Source organism: Mesoplodon densirostris, chromosome 1 (assembly GCF_025265405.1).
Source record: "Mesoplodon densirostris isolate mMesDen1 chromosome 1, mMesDen1 primary haplotype, whole genome shotgun sequence".
In the NCBI taxonomy this organism is placed as follows: Eukaryota; Metazoa; Chordata; class Mammalia; order Artiodactyla; family Ziphiidae; genus Mesoplodon; species Mesoplodon densirostris.
Window position 1 is genome coordinate 9,381,186 of NC_082661.1, and position 15,267 is coordinate 9,396,452.

At 43.5% G+C, this 15,267-nt stretch overlaps 1 protein-coding gene across 1 annotated transcript in view; it reads right to left on the reverse strand.

Moving 5' to 3' along the window:
* Positions 1-15,229, reverse strand: part of PSTK (phosphoseryl-tRNA kinase) — a 25,172-nt gene extending 9,943 nt beyond the window's left edge. Inside the window, exons 1-2 of the mRNA XM_060098567.1 lie at positions 15,132-15,229; positions 2,183-2,668 (exon numbers count right to left, since the gene is read on the reverse strand). Coding sequence (XP_059954550.1) covers positions 2,183-2,398 — 216 coding nt within the window. The 5' untranslated portion in view covers positions 2,399-2,668; positions 15,132-15,229. The remainder of the gene's footprint in view (positions 1-2,182; positions 2,669-15,131) is intronic.
* Between the last annotated feature and the right edge of the window lie 38 nt (positions 15,230-15,267).

Below are 15,267 nucleotides of genomic sequence, written 5' to 3' on the forward strand. Positions count from 1 at the left end.
TGAAGAAATGAAAGAATGAAAAGCTGTTACCATCCAGGAGAAAGGAGGAACCAAAATCAATACCCTGGGACTTCCCTGGTGGCACAGTGGTTAAGAATCCACCCGCCAATGCAAGGGACACGCGTTCGATCCCTAGTCCAGGAAGATCCCACATGCTGTGGAGCAACTAAGTCTGTGCGCCACAACTACTGAGCCTGCGCTCTAGAGCCTGTGAGCCACAACTACTGAAGCCCACGCGCCTAGAGCCCATGCTCCGCAATAAGAGAAGCCACCCAGTAAGAAGCTCCTGCACCGCAATGAAGAGTAGTCCCCGCTTGCGGCAACTAGAGAAAGCCCACGTGCAGCAACGAAGACCCAACGCAGCCAAAAATAAAAAGAAAATCATTATCCTGCCAAAATAAAATAGTCTGGCTCAGATATAGCAATGCTCATTTTCCCTTGAAATAAGAAAAGTTGTAGATAGAAGGAGGATCAGCTGAAAGGTCCCTGGGTCCAGATGAAAAGACCTCAGGCTAACAACAGGATTGGAATGGGATAGGGAAAGATAGAGGAAGCAGATTGAGGAGAAGAGAATAAATAGCTTGAAAATATAAGTAGTCTTGCACTGCTCAAAGGCTCTGGTGAACACTGACATAGTTATGAGGTCAAGGCTGGAGGGAAAACACAAGGACAGGAGATCAGGATCCCTCTCCTGTCTGTCCATGCTCTACCACATCACTGAGATTACGGCACATAAAACAAATACATCAGCAAAACCCACTCAAGGGCCTCCCTGGTGGCGCAGTGGTTGAGAGTCCGCCTGCCGATGCAGGGGATACGGGTTCGTGCCCCGGTCTGGGAGGATCCCATATGCCGCGGAGCGGCTGGGCCCGTGAGCCATGGCCGCTGAGCCTGCGCATCCGGAGCCTGTGCTCCGCAACGGGAGAGGCCACAACAGTGAGAGGCCCGCATACCGCAAAAAGAAAAAAAAAAAAAAAAAAAAAAACCCACTCAAAAGGAAACAGAAACACGATCACTTCCTAAAAGGTGAGATATCCTACTCGTGGTGACTGGATGAGCCCCATGGCCTTCGTCTGTATGGGGAGAGTGGAAAAAATATAATAAGAAAAGTGAGGGAAAACCCCAGCAGATACAACAATCCCTATCAACAACTTCCAGCTTTCTCCATAGTGGTAAAAATACTATTACTTAAGTAAATCTGGTGCTACCAGGGGCCTGATACTGTATTTACCTCACAATTAACCAAGAATGAGGAAGTATATAACTTTGGTGGAGAAGTTCAAAATTCTTCCATGTGCCAAAGGTACTGTATTTTTGCATATATACTTACAGAGTGGAATCACACCATATTTGAATTTTATTTATGTGAATTCATCTACATTCGGCACTAAATGACAAAAATAACTTTAAAATTTTCAGAATATCTTAATCAGAGTATTTTCTCTAGAGTGAGCATGAGATGGGTGACGTGAATCTACTCTTCCCCGCGGAAGTCTCAGTTTTCACACGCTTCTCAAGGGGATGCATCTCACAGCGCTGAGGGTGATCGGAGGGCTTAAAGAGAAGTACGTACTGGGAACCCAAGTTGACCCCTAAATACAAGCCTATTACTTCATCTGGTGGTCAACGAAGAAACAGCCATCTTTTCCTATTCTGGCAGAAGCAGGTTTACCCTCAGTTGAATGAAGATCCAGCTTCAGAGGCCAAGTCCTTCATTTGTACAGACTCTATTGTCACAGGAGGGGCCCTAGTAAGTACCCTGTCACTTATAATTTTGTATCCTTTTTCTTTAAAAGTGTTTCTCCAAACCGCATTACTTAAAGCCCCACAATACCTGGATTCGCCTGGCTGAATGTTAAATTGGCTGTGTTGGAATTTTTGAGAGATTCTGTCCTTCTTTTCAGAACAACCTTCCCAAAGGATTTTCAGGATATTTGATTATGGGGGACTTCCACCTTGCACGCTGACTTCAGACCCTAACCTTATGCTGGTGGCTGTTTGCATCGTTTTCTATTTCTAGTCAACTCATTCTGTGTTAAACCAGCTCCCCTTTCCTCGAACTCCTGTCTCTCCTCTATCAGAGATCCACCTCCCACACCAGGTATTACCCAGAACAAGTATCGCGGAGTTTGTAGATTTCCCTCCGCGACAGCAGTCTAGGCCCCGCCCCCTCCGTACTGACCAATGGGCGAGCGCTCGCCTCCTCTAGGAACGCGTCTGGCATGACGTCATCATAGGCGACGACGCCCACGGCCCAGCTACTCTCCTGCCGTAGACGGTGGCTGAGGGCACGCGCGAAGGTCGACTTTCCTGCTGCGGGCAGTCCGCAGAGGACGCAGAGACCTAGCTTCTTCGGCTTCTCGCTGCGCGCTCCTCTGGCGTCCTCGCCTGCCTTCATGCTGTCGTGAGAGACCCGAGGTGGCTGCGAGCGTTGTCTGCGGAAATGTCCGCCAACTGCGCATGCACAGTCTCCCACCGCCCTCTTGCGCCGCCTGTTGGCGCAATGGCGGAATGGGCGAGCCTTCGGCTCCAAACACTATGCGTGGTCGCGGTTGTATCCGAGGTCGTCCCCTTGGTCCCCTGAACCCGTGGTACTGAGTTTTCTGTGAGACGAGTCCTCTAGTCTGGGAAGTCCACGGGGATGCGTTTCGTAAAACCTGGACGTTTCCTAAAGGGTCAGAAAATTAGACAAACTTCAGTTAGAATCATCCTTCCTTCCGGAAACTTGCAAACCATTAAGATCTGCGCCTCGGGTTTTTGTTGGTTTTTACGATGAAGTCCCTTGCCTAGGAAAATCGCAGAAGAGACTTCGAGGCTTTTCCTCCAGCAGTCTTTGGAAGGTCAATTACTGGAAATCAAAAAATAGGAATCGAATCTGAGTCCGACGACTGCGCTCCGCTGCCCCTCACAGATGTGATAGGTGGAAGGGCAAAGTAAATAGTAGTCATTGCATCCTAACGCCGCCAGTCGGCAGCAAGTGTGAGGAAATAAAGGCAGGAAAGGAACATCCCCAGACTTCAAGTCCAGCGCATTCATGCAGAGCACACTAGGTATTTTAGTGTTAAAAAAGAAATGCTAAGCTGTGAAGAAGTATAAAACAAATTCCCTCTGTGGGGATGTGGTGTAGAAAAATTGAATTCATATTCTAGCTTTCACCTTATTTTAGGAGATTACTTCTTAGTCATATGAAGTTATGTTTAAAATGTGAACAAGTGAGTGAAAATCAGTGTATACTGGGACAAAATATAATCAATAACCCAATGCTAAATCTGATATATTTGTGATTACAGAGCATGTACACATACGTTATCTCATTTTCTTTCTCTTGGATTGAAGGTGAGCATTGAATTAAACATACTTTTCATTTCATGACATTTTATTGTCATAGGCCCAGTGCAAGATCCCTCTCCTTAATTTATTTTTCATCACTTATCCACACTCACACTCATTTCCTCCCCTTTTCCTAGGCAACCTTTTTTTTTCTCGTTTAAACATGGTTATTTTTTGTTTACTTATTTTAAGATAGACGTTTTAAAGAGCAGTTTTACGTTCATAGCAAAATTGAGCAGAAACTACAGAGTTCACATATACCTCCCCCCACCCCCAGTCTCTCTGGCTCTCAACATCCAGTGTGGTACATTTGTTACCATCGATGAACCTACACATATTATCGCCCAAAGTCCACAGTTCACACAGGGTTTACTCTTGGTGTTATACATTCCATGAGTTTGGGCAAATGTATGATGCTATGTATCCACTATTACAGTGTCACACAGAATAGGTTCACTGCCCTAAAAATCCTTTGTGCGCTACCTATTCATCTCTCCCTACCCCAGCAGCTGCTTATCTTTTTGCTGCCTCCATAGTTTTGCCTTTTCCAAGTTATATAGTTGGAATCATACAGCCTTTTCATATTTGCTTCTTTCACATCTTTCATGGCTTGATTGCTTGTATCTTTTTAAGCACTGAATGATATTCCACTGTCCGGATGAATCACAGTTTATCCATTCACCTACAAAGGTTACCTTGGTTGCTTCCAAGTTTGGGCAATTGTGAATAAAGCTACTATAAACATCTGTGTGCAGATTTTTGCATGGATGTAAATTTTCAACTTATGGTATCTGGGTAAATACCAACGACCGTGATTACTGGATCTTGTGGTAAGAGTATGTTAGTTTTGTAAGAAAGTGACAGACTGTCTTCCAAAGTGGCTGTATCATTTTGCATTCCCACCACAATGAATGAGAGTTCTTGTTGCTTCATATCTTTGTCAGCACTTGGTGTTGTTAGGGTTTAAAATATTCTAATAGGTGGGTAATGTAACCAAACAGAACCCTATGGGGACTTCCCAGAACAGACACCACCCCCCCCACCATGTCCTCCGCCTGCCTCTTGTCTGTAGAAAAACTTTAGCCTCCTAGGCCTTCCCCAGGTTCCAAACAGTAAATTTAATCAGAGAAGTGAGAAAATGCAGAAAGAAAGGAAAACAGTCAAGCAAGGCAAAATAATAATAGTTTAGTCATTAAACAAAGTCAAGGACCTTTAGTTCCTCCTCAAGGGTTATAGATAATATTCTGAGCCAAGTTCTTTGAGCTCTTTTACAGATACTGAAATCCCCACCAGGTGGAAGAAGTTAACTCTATGCTGCTAACAAGCACGTATGCATGGGGTCCTGGAATCAATCTCCAGCAGATACTGAGGGATGACTATCTTCTCTGGTGAGGTTTTTGTTCAGATCTTTTACCCATTTTTAAACTGGGTTGTTCATTTTCTTACTGTTGAGTTGTAAGTGCTGTTTGTATCTTTCGGATAACAGTCCTTTATATGTCTTTTGCCAATATTTTCTCCCAGTCTGTGGCTTGTCTTCTTATTCTCTTGACACTATCTTTGGCAGAGCGGAAGTTTTTCATTTTAATGAATTCCAGCTTACCAATTACTTCTTTCATGGATCGTGTCTTTAAAGTTGTATCTAAAATGTCATCACCAAACCCAAAGTCATCTAGATTTTTTTCCTATGTTATCTTCTATAAGTTTTATAGTTTTGCATTTAGCATTTAGGTCTATGATTACATTTGAATTAATTTTTGTGAAAGATAAAAATCCTGTATCACATTTTTTTTTTACATGGGTTATCTGTTTGTCCCACCTCCATTTTGTTGAAGACTTTTTTTCCTCCATTGCATTGTCTTTGTTTCTTTGTCAAAGATCAATTGACTATACTTGTGTGAGTCTATTTCGGGGCTCTGTATTCTGCCCACTGATCTATTCTTTTTGCCAATACCACACTGTCTTGATTACTGTAGCAGTAAAGTTGGGTAGTATCAGTCCTCTGACTTTTCTTCTCCTTCAATACTGTGTTGGCTCTTCTGGGTCTTTTGCCTCTCCATATAAACTTTAGAATAATTTTGTTGATATCCACAAAAGAACTTGCTGGACTTTTGAGATTGTATTGAATCTATAGATCAAATTGGGAAGAATTGACCTCTTGACAATATTAAGGCTTTCTATCCATGAACATGGAATATCTCCTTTCATTTAATCCTTCTTTGATTTCTGTCATCAGAGTTTTGTAGTTTTCCTCACATAGACCTTGCACAAATGTTGTTAGGTTTATACCAAGTATTTCATTTTTAGGGTGTAATGTAAATCATATTGTTTTAAATTTGAAATCCACTTGCTCACTGCTAGTGTTATGAAAGCAGTTGACTTTTGTATGTTAATCTTGTGTCCTGCAACCTTTCCATAATCACTTATTAGTTCTAGAAGTTTTTGGTTGATTCTTTGGGATTTTCTACATGGACAGTCAGGTCATCAAAGACAGTTTTCTTTCTTCCTTCTCAATCCATATACTTTTCATTTCCTTTTTCTTATTACATTAGCTAGAGCTTCCAGTATGATGTTGAATAGGAGTGGTGAGACATTCTTGCTTCGTTCCTGATCTTTGTGGGAAAGCATCTAGTTTCTCACCATTAAGTATGATGTTAGCTGTATTTTTTTGTAGATGATCTTTTTCTTAAATTTTATTTATTTATTTATTTTTGGCTGCATTGGGTCTTCGTTGCTGCACATGGGCTTTCTTTAATTGCAGTGAGCGGAGGCTACTCCTCGTTGCGGTGCACGGGCTTCTCACTGTGGTGGCTTCTCTTGTTGCAGAGCACAGGCTCTAGGTGTGTGGGCTTCAGTAGTTGTGGCACACGGGCTCAGCAGTTGTGGCCCACGGGCTTAGTTGCCCTGTGGAATGTGGGATCTTCCTGGACCAGGGCTCGAACCCACATCCCCTGCATTGGCAGATGGATTCTTAACCACTGCTCCACCAGGGAAGTCCCTGTAGATGTTCTTTAGCAAGTTGTAGTTCCCCTCTATTCCTAGTTTGCTGAGAGGTTTTTTTTCTATCATGATGAAAATGTTGGATTTTGTCAAATGCTTTTTCTGCATCTATTGATATGATTATGACTTTTCTTCTTTAACCTGTTGATATATTACATTACTCAATTTTCAAATGTTGAGCCAGCTTTGCATGCCTAGAATAAACCCCACTTGGTCATGGTGTCTAATCCTTTCTATATATCACTGGATTTAATTTGCTAATATTTGGTTGAGGATTTTTGCATATGTATTCATGAGAGATACTGGTCGCTGGTGTTCTTTTCTTGTAATATCTTGTAATGTCTGGTTTTGGTATTAGGCTAATGCTGGTCTCATAGAATAAGTTAGGAAGTATTCGCTCTGTTTCTATCTTCTCAGAGATTGAAAAGAACTGATATAATTTCCTCTTCTAATGTTTGGTAGAATTCACCAGTTATTTTGGACCAGTTATCTTTTTTAACAACCTGTTCTGGAACAAAATGATTTTTTAAAATTTTTATAAAAATTGTTTTATATTTCAGAACATCAAAATGAACTATTATGACTTCAAGTTTAGGTGTCCACTATCTAAAAAGACATGCTTTTCAAGGACAGGTTCAAAAATATGCATGTGATGTTGGCATACAGCCATAATTAGAGTACAACCCTGAATTTGTAAAGCTTTCTTCACAGACCTCACTCCCACCTGAGACCCAGAAAAGGACAATAATGTGATGAGATACTTACTGAATATGTGGTCTCTTAAATTAGCAGGGTACCAACATGGTAACATTGCATTTAGTACCAGAGACAAAATATTTGAGAGTCCGGGTGGGTGAATTTTGGGGTCAAATAATGGGGCCCAGGGCCTCCCTGGTGGCGCAAGTGGTTGAGAGTCCGCCTGCCGATGCAGGGGATACGGGTTCGTGCCCCGGTCTGGGAGGATCCCATATGCCGCGGAGCGGCTGGGCCCGTGAGCCATGGCCGCTGAGCCTGCGCGTCCGGAGCCTGTGCTCCGCAACGGGGGAGGCCACAACAGTGAGAGGCCCGCATACCGCAAAAAAAAAAAAAAAAAAAAAAAAAAAAAAAAAAAAATAAAATAATGGGGCCCAGACCACTTGGGTATGTGAACTATGTCCTGCTCCACACACTCCCTTCTTCCCTCAGCCCCAGGGCTGACCACTTTGCCCTAGGAAAGGGAGCTACTCTTGGCTGTACTTCAGTGGAGGAAATACTACACACCTCTGAGAGTGTAAAGGTGTGCCACAAAATCATTCTCTTCTTGAGAATGATCTTAAGAATGTAATATCTCCTTATCAAAGAAAGCAAGTGATAACTCACATATATCTAACTCAGAGTTGCTGCCTTTCCTCCAGAATTTATATAGTCAATTGAGCCATCCTCAAGAGATATTTGTGACCCATTTTCCCTCACATATAAACACATAACCTGAAGGCACACAAGTCACTCCTGTTTAGGATTTATTGTTAAACTTGATTTAAATCACTATTAGACTGGTTATGTCACATGGGCAGTGTTAGTTGTTATCATTCTGTTCCTTCTGATCCTCAGAAGGGAATGGAGATTGGTCAGTAATCCTTCATGCTGGAACAGTCACTCTGCTTTGAACTTGGGGTGAGACTGCTTGACTGACCTTACTTTGCTGGTTCTCTTCTATCAGTTCTGCCACTCACAGCCACAGGCATTGCATGGAACTCTTGCCTCACCTAGACTACCACATGGGCTGTAGGAGGTACCCAGCACCCAGTTCCAATTTTAGCTTTAGCTAAATCTTCCCATGTTGGGGGTGTTCATTCTGTTCTTCTCATGAGAGCTTTCAATTCACTGTGATCCAGCTGCCTGTTCCAAACATGTTAGTTGACCTTAAGGGGAACTGTATTCATCTGAGAGCAAGTGAGCAGAAAAAGCAATGTGTGACAACTCCGGGTTTAAGTTTCCGATCTGTATAATGAATGAAGTCCTCTTAAGGGGACTTAGAAAATCTGAGACTCCACCTTCTGACATCCCCAGTATCTTCAGAAGCAGATTTTCTCCTCTGGTTACTTTTAACACTGTTTTCTACCAACTCAGCACTCAAGTTCTTTAATCACTAACAGAAATTGCTAATAGTCTAACTGCCAAAGCCCAGGTTTATTTAAACATAGCAAGAGCCATAAGACCTCATCCCTCACCACTTTTGCCCATCTTCTCTTTTCTTTACTGATCCTTAGAGCTAAGCCTTCTGAAACACCTTTCCAGTCACAAACAGATTTTTACTTTTAAAAAGACCTTGAACTGCTTTACCTTAATGTCAAAATGACTCTGATAGCATGGCATTGTTCACAACCTCTCCAAAATCTCACTTGTAGTTGCTGAGAAGATTAACTAATACATGTTTACTTTGTGGCCTAGAAGACACTTAGTAAATGCTGGTCTCCTTGGCTGCCACCCACTTATAGGTCTGTGAAAATGAACTTCCTTACTTTACTCTCCAATGAGGTATTGCTCATACCCATTTCAACAACTCCTCCTCTAAAATTTATGCCAAAGTAAAAATTATAAGCTTATTCGCTTTTTCTATAATCACTATCAATGTCATTTCCAGTTAAATCATCATGTCACCAGTCTTATCTTCCTTCTTAGCTTCTTTAAAAAAACCTAACAAAGATAGCCTAAAGTGTGAGCCAGATACTCAAATGTTACCAAATCTTGAACTAATTTTACAGTATCTAGTGTTTTTCTGATTTCCCAAAGACCATTTTGCTCTTGGTGTTGTTAGGATGAAAGCAAAGTAAATGACCTAATATGCTGAAAGTGGGTACTTAGACCCAGAATAATCATCAATCTCACTAACCCTAAGAACCACCAAAGTGTCTGAGGAAAGATCAAAGGTACAAGAAGTAGTTCTGCTAAGAAGAATCTGAATGCTACCAACCTCTGGCTCACAGATGAAACAGATGTCAATTCCTTGGTTTCTTAAGCTTCCAAAACAATTTTCTCAGAAGAAAGCAATTCCTAGAGATTTCCAACAGAGATTTTCACTGTTTCCTTACTTCCATCATGGTGTCATATGTTTAAAATTATTATAAAGATGTTTAAAACAATCAACCCCCTCGAAAGCCTAATAAATGAGCCTCGTATTTTAACACTGCAAAAGTTAACCATTCAATGTTCACTTGATATTTGTGTACCAAATACTGCCTTAAATGCTGGGGATTCACACATAAATAAAGACATCGTCTGGTGTTTAAAAAAGCTCATAATTTATTTGAGGAGAGAAAGTGAGAAAAATAAAATGTGCACAGCAGAGATAAATATAACTACAAATTTTAAAAATTTACATTGGCTGTTCACATTACATTGTATATAAAAGCACAACTCTCAAAGGTAAAACTGGTAAAAAGGATTCTATAGCTTCCCCTTAACCTGCAATCTAATAGTACAACATATCCCTGGAAGGACTTTAATAAACATACCTCAAAATTCTACAATTATATATAAAGACAGGGAATTTTTATAAAAAACACACAATATTCAAAATGAGTTGTGAATATACTATGTAGAATTTTTGCTCAGTTACTTCTTCACAATGTGCAAGTGACACAAAAACATAACAAAAAATAATAAAACACATCCAGGGCTTCCCTGGTGGCGCAGTGGTTGAGAGTCCGCCTGCCGATGCAGGGGACACGGGTTCGTGCCCCGGTCTGGGAGGATCCCACAGGCCGCGGAGCAGCTGGGCCCGTGAGCCATGGCTGCTAAGCCTGCGCATCCAGAGCCTGTGCTCCACAACAGGAGAGGCCACAACAGTGAGAGGCCCGCGTACCGCAAAGAAAAATAAAATAAAATAAAATAATAAAACACATCCAATAGTTGATTTAGCTTGGATACTATTTTGTTTCATTATTAACTTACCAAAAGAAGAGTTAGTTCACATAGATCTTAAAACTCTCAGTAAGCAGTCTAAAACCCTAAGAATGCAGGATAAAACAATCCCATGAAATGGGTCCATTATGAAAGTTCTTTTTAAGCCAGGTATTCTGAAGTTGGAGTGGATTTTTCCATAGATGATACCATGTTATTCATGCTGGTTACTTTTCAAGCCACTTTTTTTTACTGGATTCGTTCACATTAGTGTACATTGCTGTAGATCCAAGCAGAATAAGGTTGTTAATTTTTTTTAATGTAGAAGATAAAACCCACTTAAACAAAAGCTCTTTGCAGTTTTCAACAGTTTAAGGGTATAAAGAGGCTCTGAAACCCAGAGTGTTTAAGAATCTGTTATAAGGCATGTACAGTTAGCAGTAAAACATTGTTATGTGATTACTACCTACCTTACCCCCAAAACCTATATTTGTATCTTTAAAGAAATCTTTTCCCCAATTTTAATTCTTCTCTTTACTAAGACTCTAGGGTAGTGACAGTGGGCAGAGACAGGGAAGCAAGAAAAGCATGTAACAGTAGTGCAGGGTTTTTTTTTAAAGCTGCACACACTATCGCCTAATAAAACTCTACTACTTTCCCCACTTATAATTAACTGCTGTGACTAATGGAAGAATGTGCAACTCTTCACGTCTTGTTGCTGTTTGTGCCTTGTAACAGATTCTTAAACAGGAAAGGATACAGACTAAAAATTGCAAAGCAAAGGCACATGGAGCAGAGTCCAAGAGAAACCAGGCTCAAGCATCCAGCCACGATGTGCGAAAGCATGTGCAGTCCTGCCAACCAAGGAAGCTCACCTGAGTCTTTGTGTTCAAGGTTTTTATTGGGGGTCAATCAGGTAGGCATGGAGCACCAATGTGCTGACATTAGTTTCTTAGTCTTTAGCCTCTTCAGAGGCCAAACTCAAAGAGTATAGCCCTGGGGGCTTCCCTGATGGCACAGTGGCTAAGAATCCAACTGCCCATGCAGGGGACACAGGTTCGAGCCCAGGTCCAGGAAGTTGCCACATGCTGCGGAGCAACTAAGCCCATGCGCCACAACTACTGAGCCTGCGCTCTAGGGTCTGCAAGCCATAACTACTGAGCCCGCATGCCACAACTACTGAAGCCCACGTGCCCTAGAGCCCGTGCTCCGCAACAAGAGAAGCCACTGCAATGAGAAGCCCACATGCCACAACGAAGAGTAGCCCCCATTCGCCGCAACTAGAGAAAGCCCGTGCCCAGCAACAAACACCCAAAGCAGCCAAAAATAAGTAAATAAATTTATATTTTAAAAAAAAGAGTATAGCCCTCACCACACATCACGCTGTTAGCATAACCTAGCTGGTGGGGCTGAGGCCCATAGTTAAAAAGACAATTTTATTAAGCAGATATTCCAGCAGCTTAGAGGATAAGATAGGGGTTGGTCAGGAACCAGGTCTTTCTTTGGAATGTGGGCAAGTTTTGAACATCCCACGCTTAACAAGTTAACCCTTTACTACAAAAACAGCTTTAGGATAAGAAGGTGTCACACAGGTGATAATCATGGATGTAGGCAGATTCAGCTACACATCAAGAGCTTCCCCATAATTTCTACATGTCTTCAGAAAGGCTGAAGCCAGGCTGTATTGAAAACTGTATACAGTCCAGAAATGTTGGACTAACCAGAACAGAGGTTATAAATGACGTGGCGGTGGCGAGCAGCTATAAATGAAGTTGGGGGAAAAGGGGTAGGAAGGTTACTCTTTCTTTCCCGCTTCTAACTTAATTGCAGGTCCAGCATTGAGGCAGGGTGAGAAGAAGGAACTCCAGGCAACCATAGGGCCTGCAGGGACCAGAAAGAACAGGAAGGGAGGAGAAGAGGTACAACTCAAGTGGTACCAGCTGGGAGGAAAGTTAAGTTCCTATAACCACCTTGCTGGGAAGTACACTCCTGGGTAAAAGGCAGGGCAAATACACTAAGAACTCATTCTACTTAAAATTAGGATGGTCAACACCTCAACTGTCGTATTACTAAGTGAATGGGCCCAAGAAAATTAATACCACAAGTCACTTCTTTCTAAAATGTACCTTTCAAATATGCATTGGTTCATATTCTGAAAACAGACTGGAAATATGCCTCTAAAGAGCACATTGAGTTCTTACACATTAAGCTGTAATAAACTTTAAAATAAGTGAGTGAGGGCTTCCCTGGTGGCGCAGTGGTTGAGAGTCAGCCTGCCAATGCAGGGGACACGGGTTCGTGCCCCCGTCCGGGAGGATCCCACATGCCGCGGAGCGGCTGGGCCCGTGAGCCATGGCCGCTGAGCCTGCGCATACGGAGCCTGTGCTCTGCAACGGGAGGGGCCACAACAGTGAGAGGCCCGCGTACAGCAAAAAAAAAAAAAAAAAAAAATAAGTGAGTGAAAGAATTGCATAGTACATCCTAGTGATATTGGTGGTAAGTTTCCAACATATATTTTATGATTTATTTCAAGGGGAAAAATAGGGCAAAAAAATCAGTTGCAATTCATGACGAGAGCAATTTATCGTATTAAGAGTGAGGTCAGTTCTGAACCACCACCACCCTGGCTTTGAAGAAAAAAGCATAAGCTTGAATATACTATTTTTGCCTTTTTCTGCATCTCTTATTTTGTAATAAAGCTGCCAGCCAACTCTCACCAATCTATCAATTCCATACAACAAACCTGTACTCACACCTTTACCAGGCATAGAATAATTACTAATCTCAGCAAGCCTACATAGTAGGGAACACAAATATGTAAACTGATAAAGTCTGAAACCATAAGAGAATTATAGTACCTGACAAAGATTCTTGCTTGGCCAAACTTTATTCAGGCTCCTGAACCTTCTCCTAGGCTCATCTGGGCATTTCCTTATAAAATCTAGTTTTAGCAAGAACATTGCTAAGTCAATTTAGTCAACTTATTTTAATTCCAAATCCCCCATCCTCCGTATCTGACCACCCTTGATAGCTAATCAGGTTCCTCATCTTCCATCATCCCCTGGGTGATGTCTAATAACCCTGGCCTCTCACCAGCAAGAATTCTGTTAGGTAGGTTCAGGCACAATCATTTTGACCCTTGAGGTTTCTCATTAGTAATTTTCTATCCACTGACCCCCACCCCTACCCTGCTCCTTGGCTTTAAATTCTCACTTGTCCATGCTGTATTCAGAATTGAGCCTGGTCCTACACTGAGGTCTTTTCCCCTATTATATAGTTATGAATAAAATCTGCTTTTACTGTCCAGTTTGGGCTTTTCTTTGACATAAATTAAAAGTATAAGAGTAGTACAGAGGAATGAGTTTAATTCTATAGCAGAGTGGAGAGCTGCTTCATTTTGAACGATGCATATAGGATTTTCCCTGTTCCAAAAGAACAGGCATTCCAGAGGGAAAAGCCTGCGCAAAGGTGGGGGAGATGGGAGGGCAGGGAGGCAGGCGGGGGTCAAAGTACAAAGGCTGTACTCGGTCAAGAGCAGCAAGCACCAGGAGGAGAAGAGGGCAGTGCAGAGGATGGAGTGGAAGTGGTTGAGAACGAAGGCTAATGACAGTAAAGAAGCTCCCGGGGGCCTCCCTGGTGGCGCAAGTGGTTGAGAGTCCGCCTGCCGATGCAGGGGATACGGGTTCGTGCCCCGGTCTGGGAGGATCCCATATGCCGCGGAGCGGCTGGGCCCGTGAGCCATGGCCGCTGAGCCTGCGCGTCCGGAGCCTGTGCTCCGCAATGGGAGAGGCCACAACAGTGAGAGGCCCGCATACCGCAAAAAAAAAAAAAAAAAAAAAAAAAAAAAGAAGCTCCCGGAACTGTTCAGATGAAAGCTAGTGCTTGAAAACAGAAGAAGCAGAGATGAAGAAAGATACAACAGGTTTCCTCTAAGAAAACCAAGATTTGGTGATTTACTGGCTGTGCCAAAAAAAAAGGGGGGAGACCATAGGAGTCTAGTTTCCTGACTTGGTCATTCAGCCTTATTCAGGAAAGTCAAAGTCCAGCTGATAGTATTGACCTGGCTCCTTAAAGTGGAGATGGGTGTTTCAGAAGAAGACCCTATTTTCTTTGGGCTGCCAAAGCTGGTCCTGTGAATTAAAGTTAACATATAGGAAGCAGGAACTAGAAGAAAAAATACTGATGTAGACAACCGAGAATGCGTCGGGAGTATTAAAACACCTTTGCAAATTAGGCCCTTTACACTCAAAGCCTTTGGAACTCTGGCATTCGACTTTTCTATATTCTAACTCCCTTTTTTCTTTCAAAAGGAGGAAAGCTCATCTGCACAGGACTCTTCAGGAAGGAGACACGTAGTGGTGGTGGGGAGGGACCATCTACCTTCCTATCCCGGGGTCAAATGGACAGAGCCACCCGCCCCCACTTCCCCGGACCCAAAGCTTCAGGGTCCTTCAGGTCCAGCTCGCATTCTGCTCCACCGCAGACCCGAGGCCGCCGTCCTGCTCGCTCTTCTGGGGCCGGGAGGGCAGACCCCACACCCCTTCGGGCGCAGGCCTTTCTCCACCTTCCACCCGGCCCGGGGGACACGAGGGCGGCCCGGGCCACCTGACAGGGCGAAGCCCCAGGGCCACACACCTTCCTCACACACCACCCGCCCTGGCCCCACACCAAGGGCAACGCCGTCCCAACCTCCTCCTCAGCTAAAGCCGAACGACCGGCACCCACCTGACACCCTCGGAGGAGAGAACGCGTGTACGGAGCGGGCTGAGGACTTTCTGAAAAGCCGACTCCACCGCCTGGCCGCCGCGTCCCCAGCCCCACGCACCCCACCGCAGCCCGCGGAAAGGCTCGGCGTCCGCGCCACAGACCCGAGGGTCGGGACGAGGTCCTTCAGGTCTCGAGAGCCACGACACCACACCTACCTCACGACGTACTCTCCTCACCGGACCGACCCTGCGGGTCGCCCAGCCACCGGCATCCACAAGACATCTCCGGGGCCAACGTCAAACCACCACTGGGTTCCCACGCGCACAGCACCACGCCTGCGCACAGCCCAGC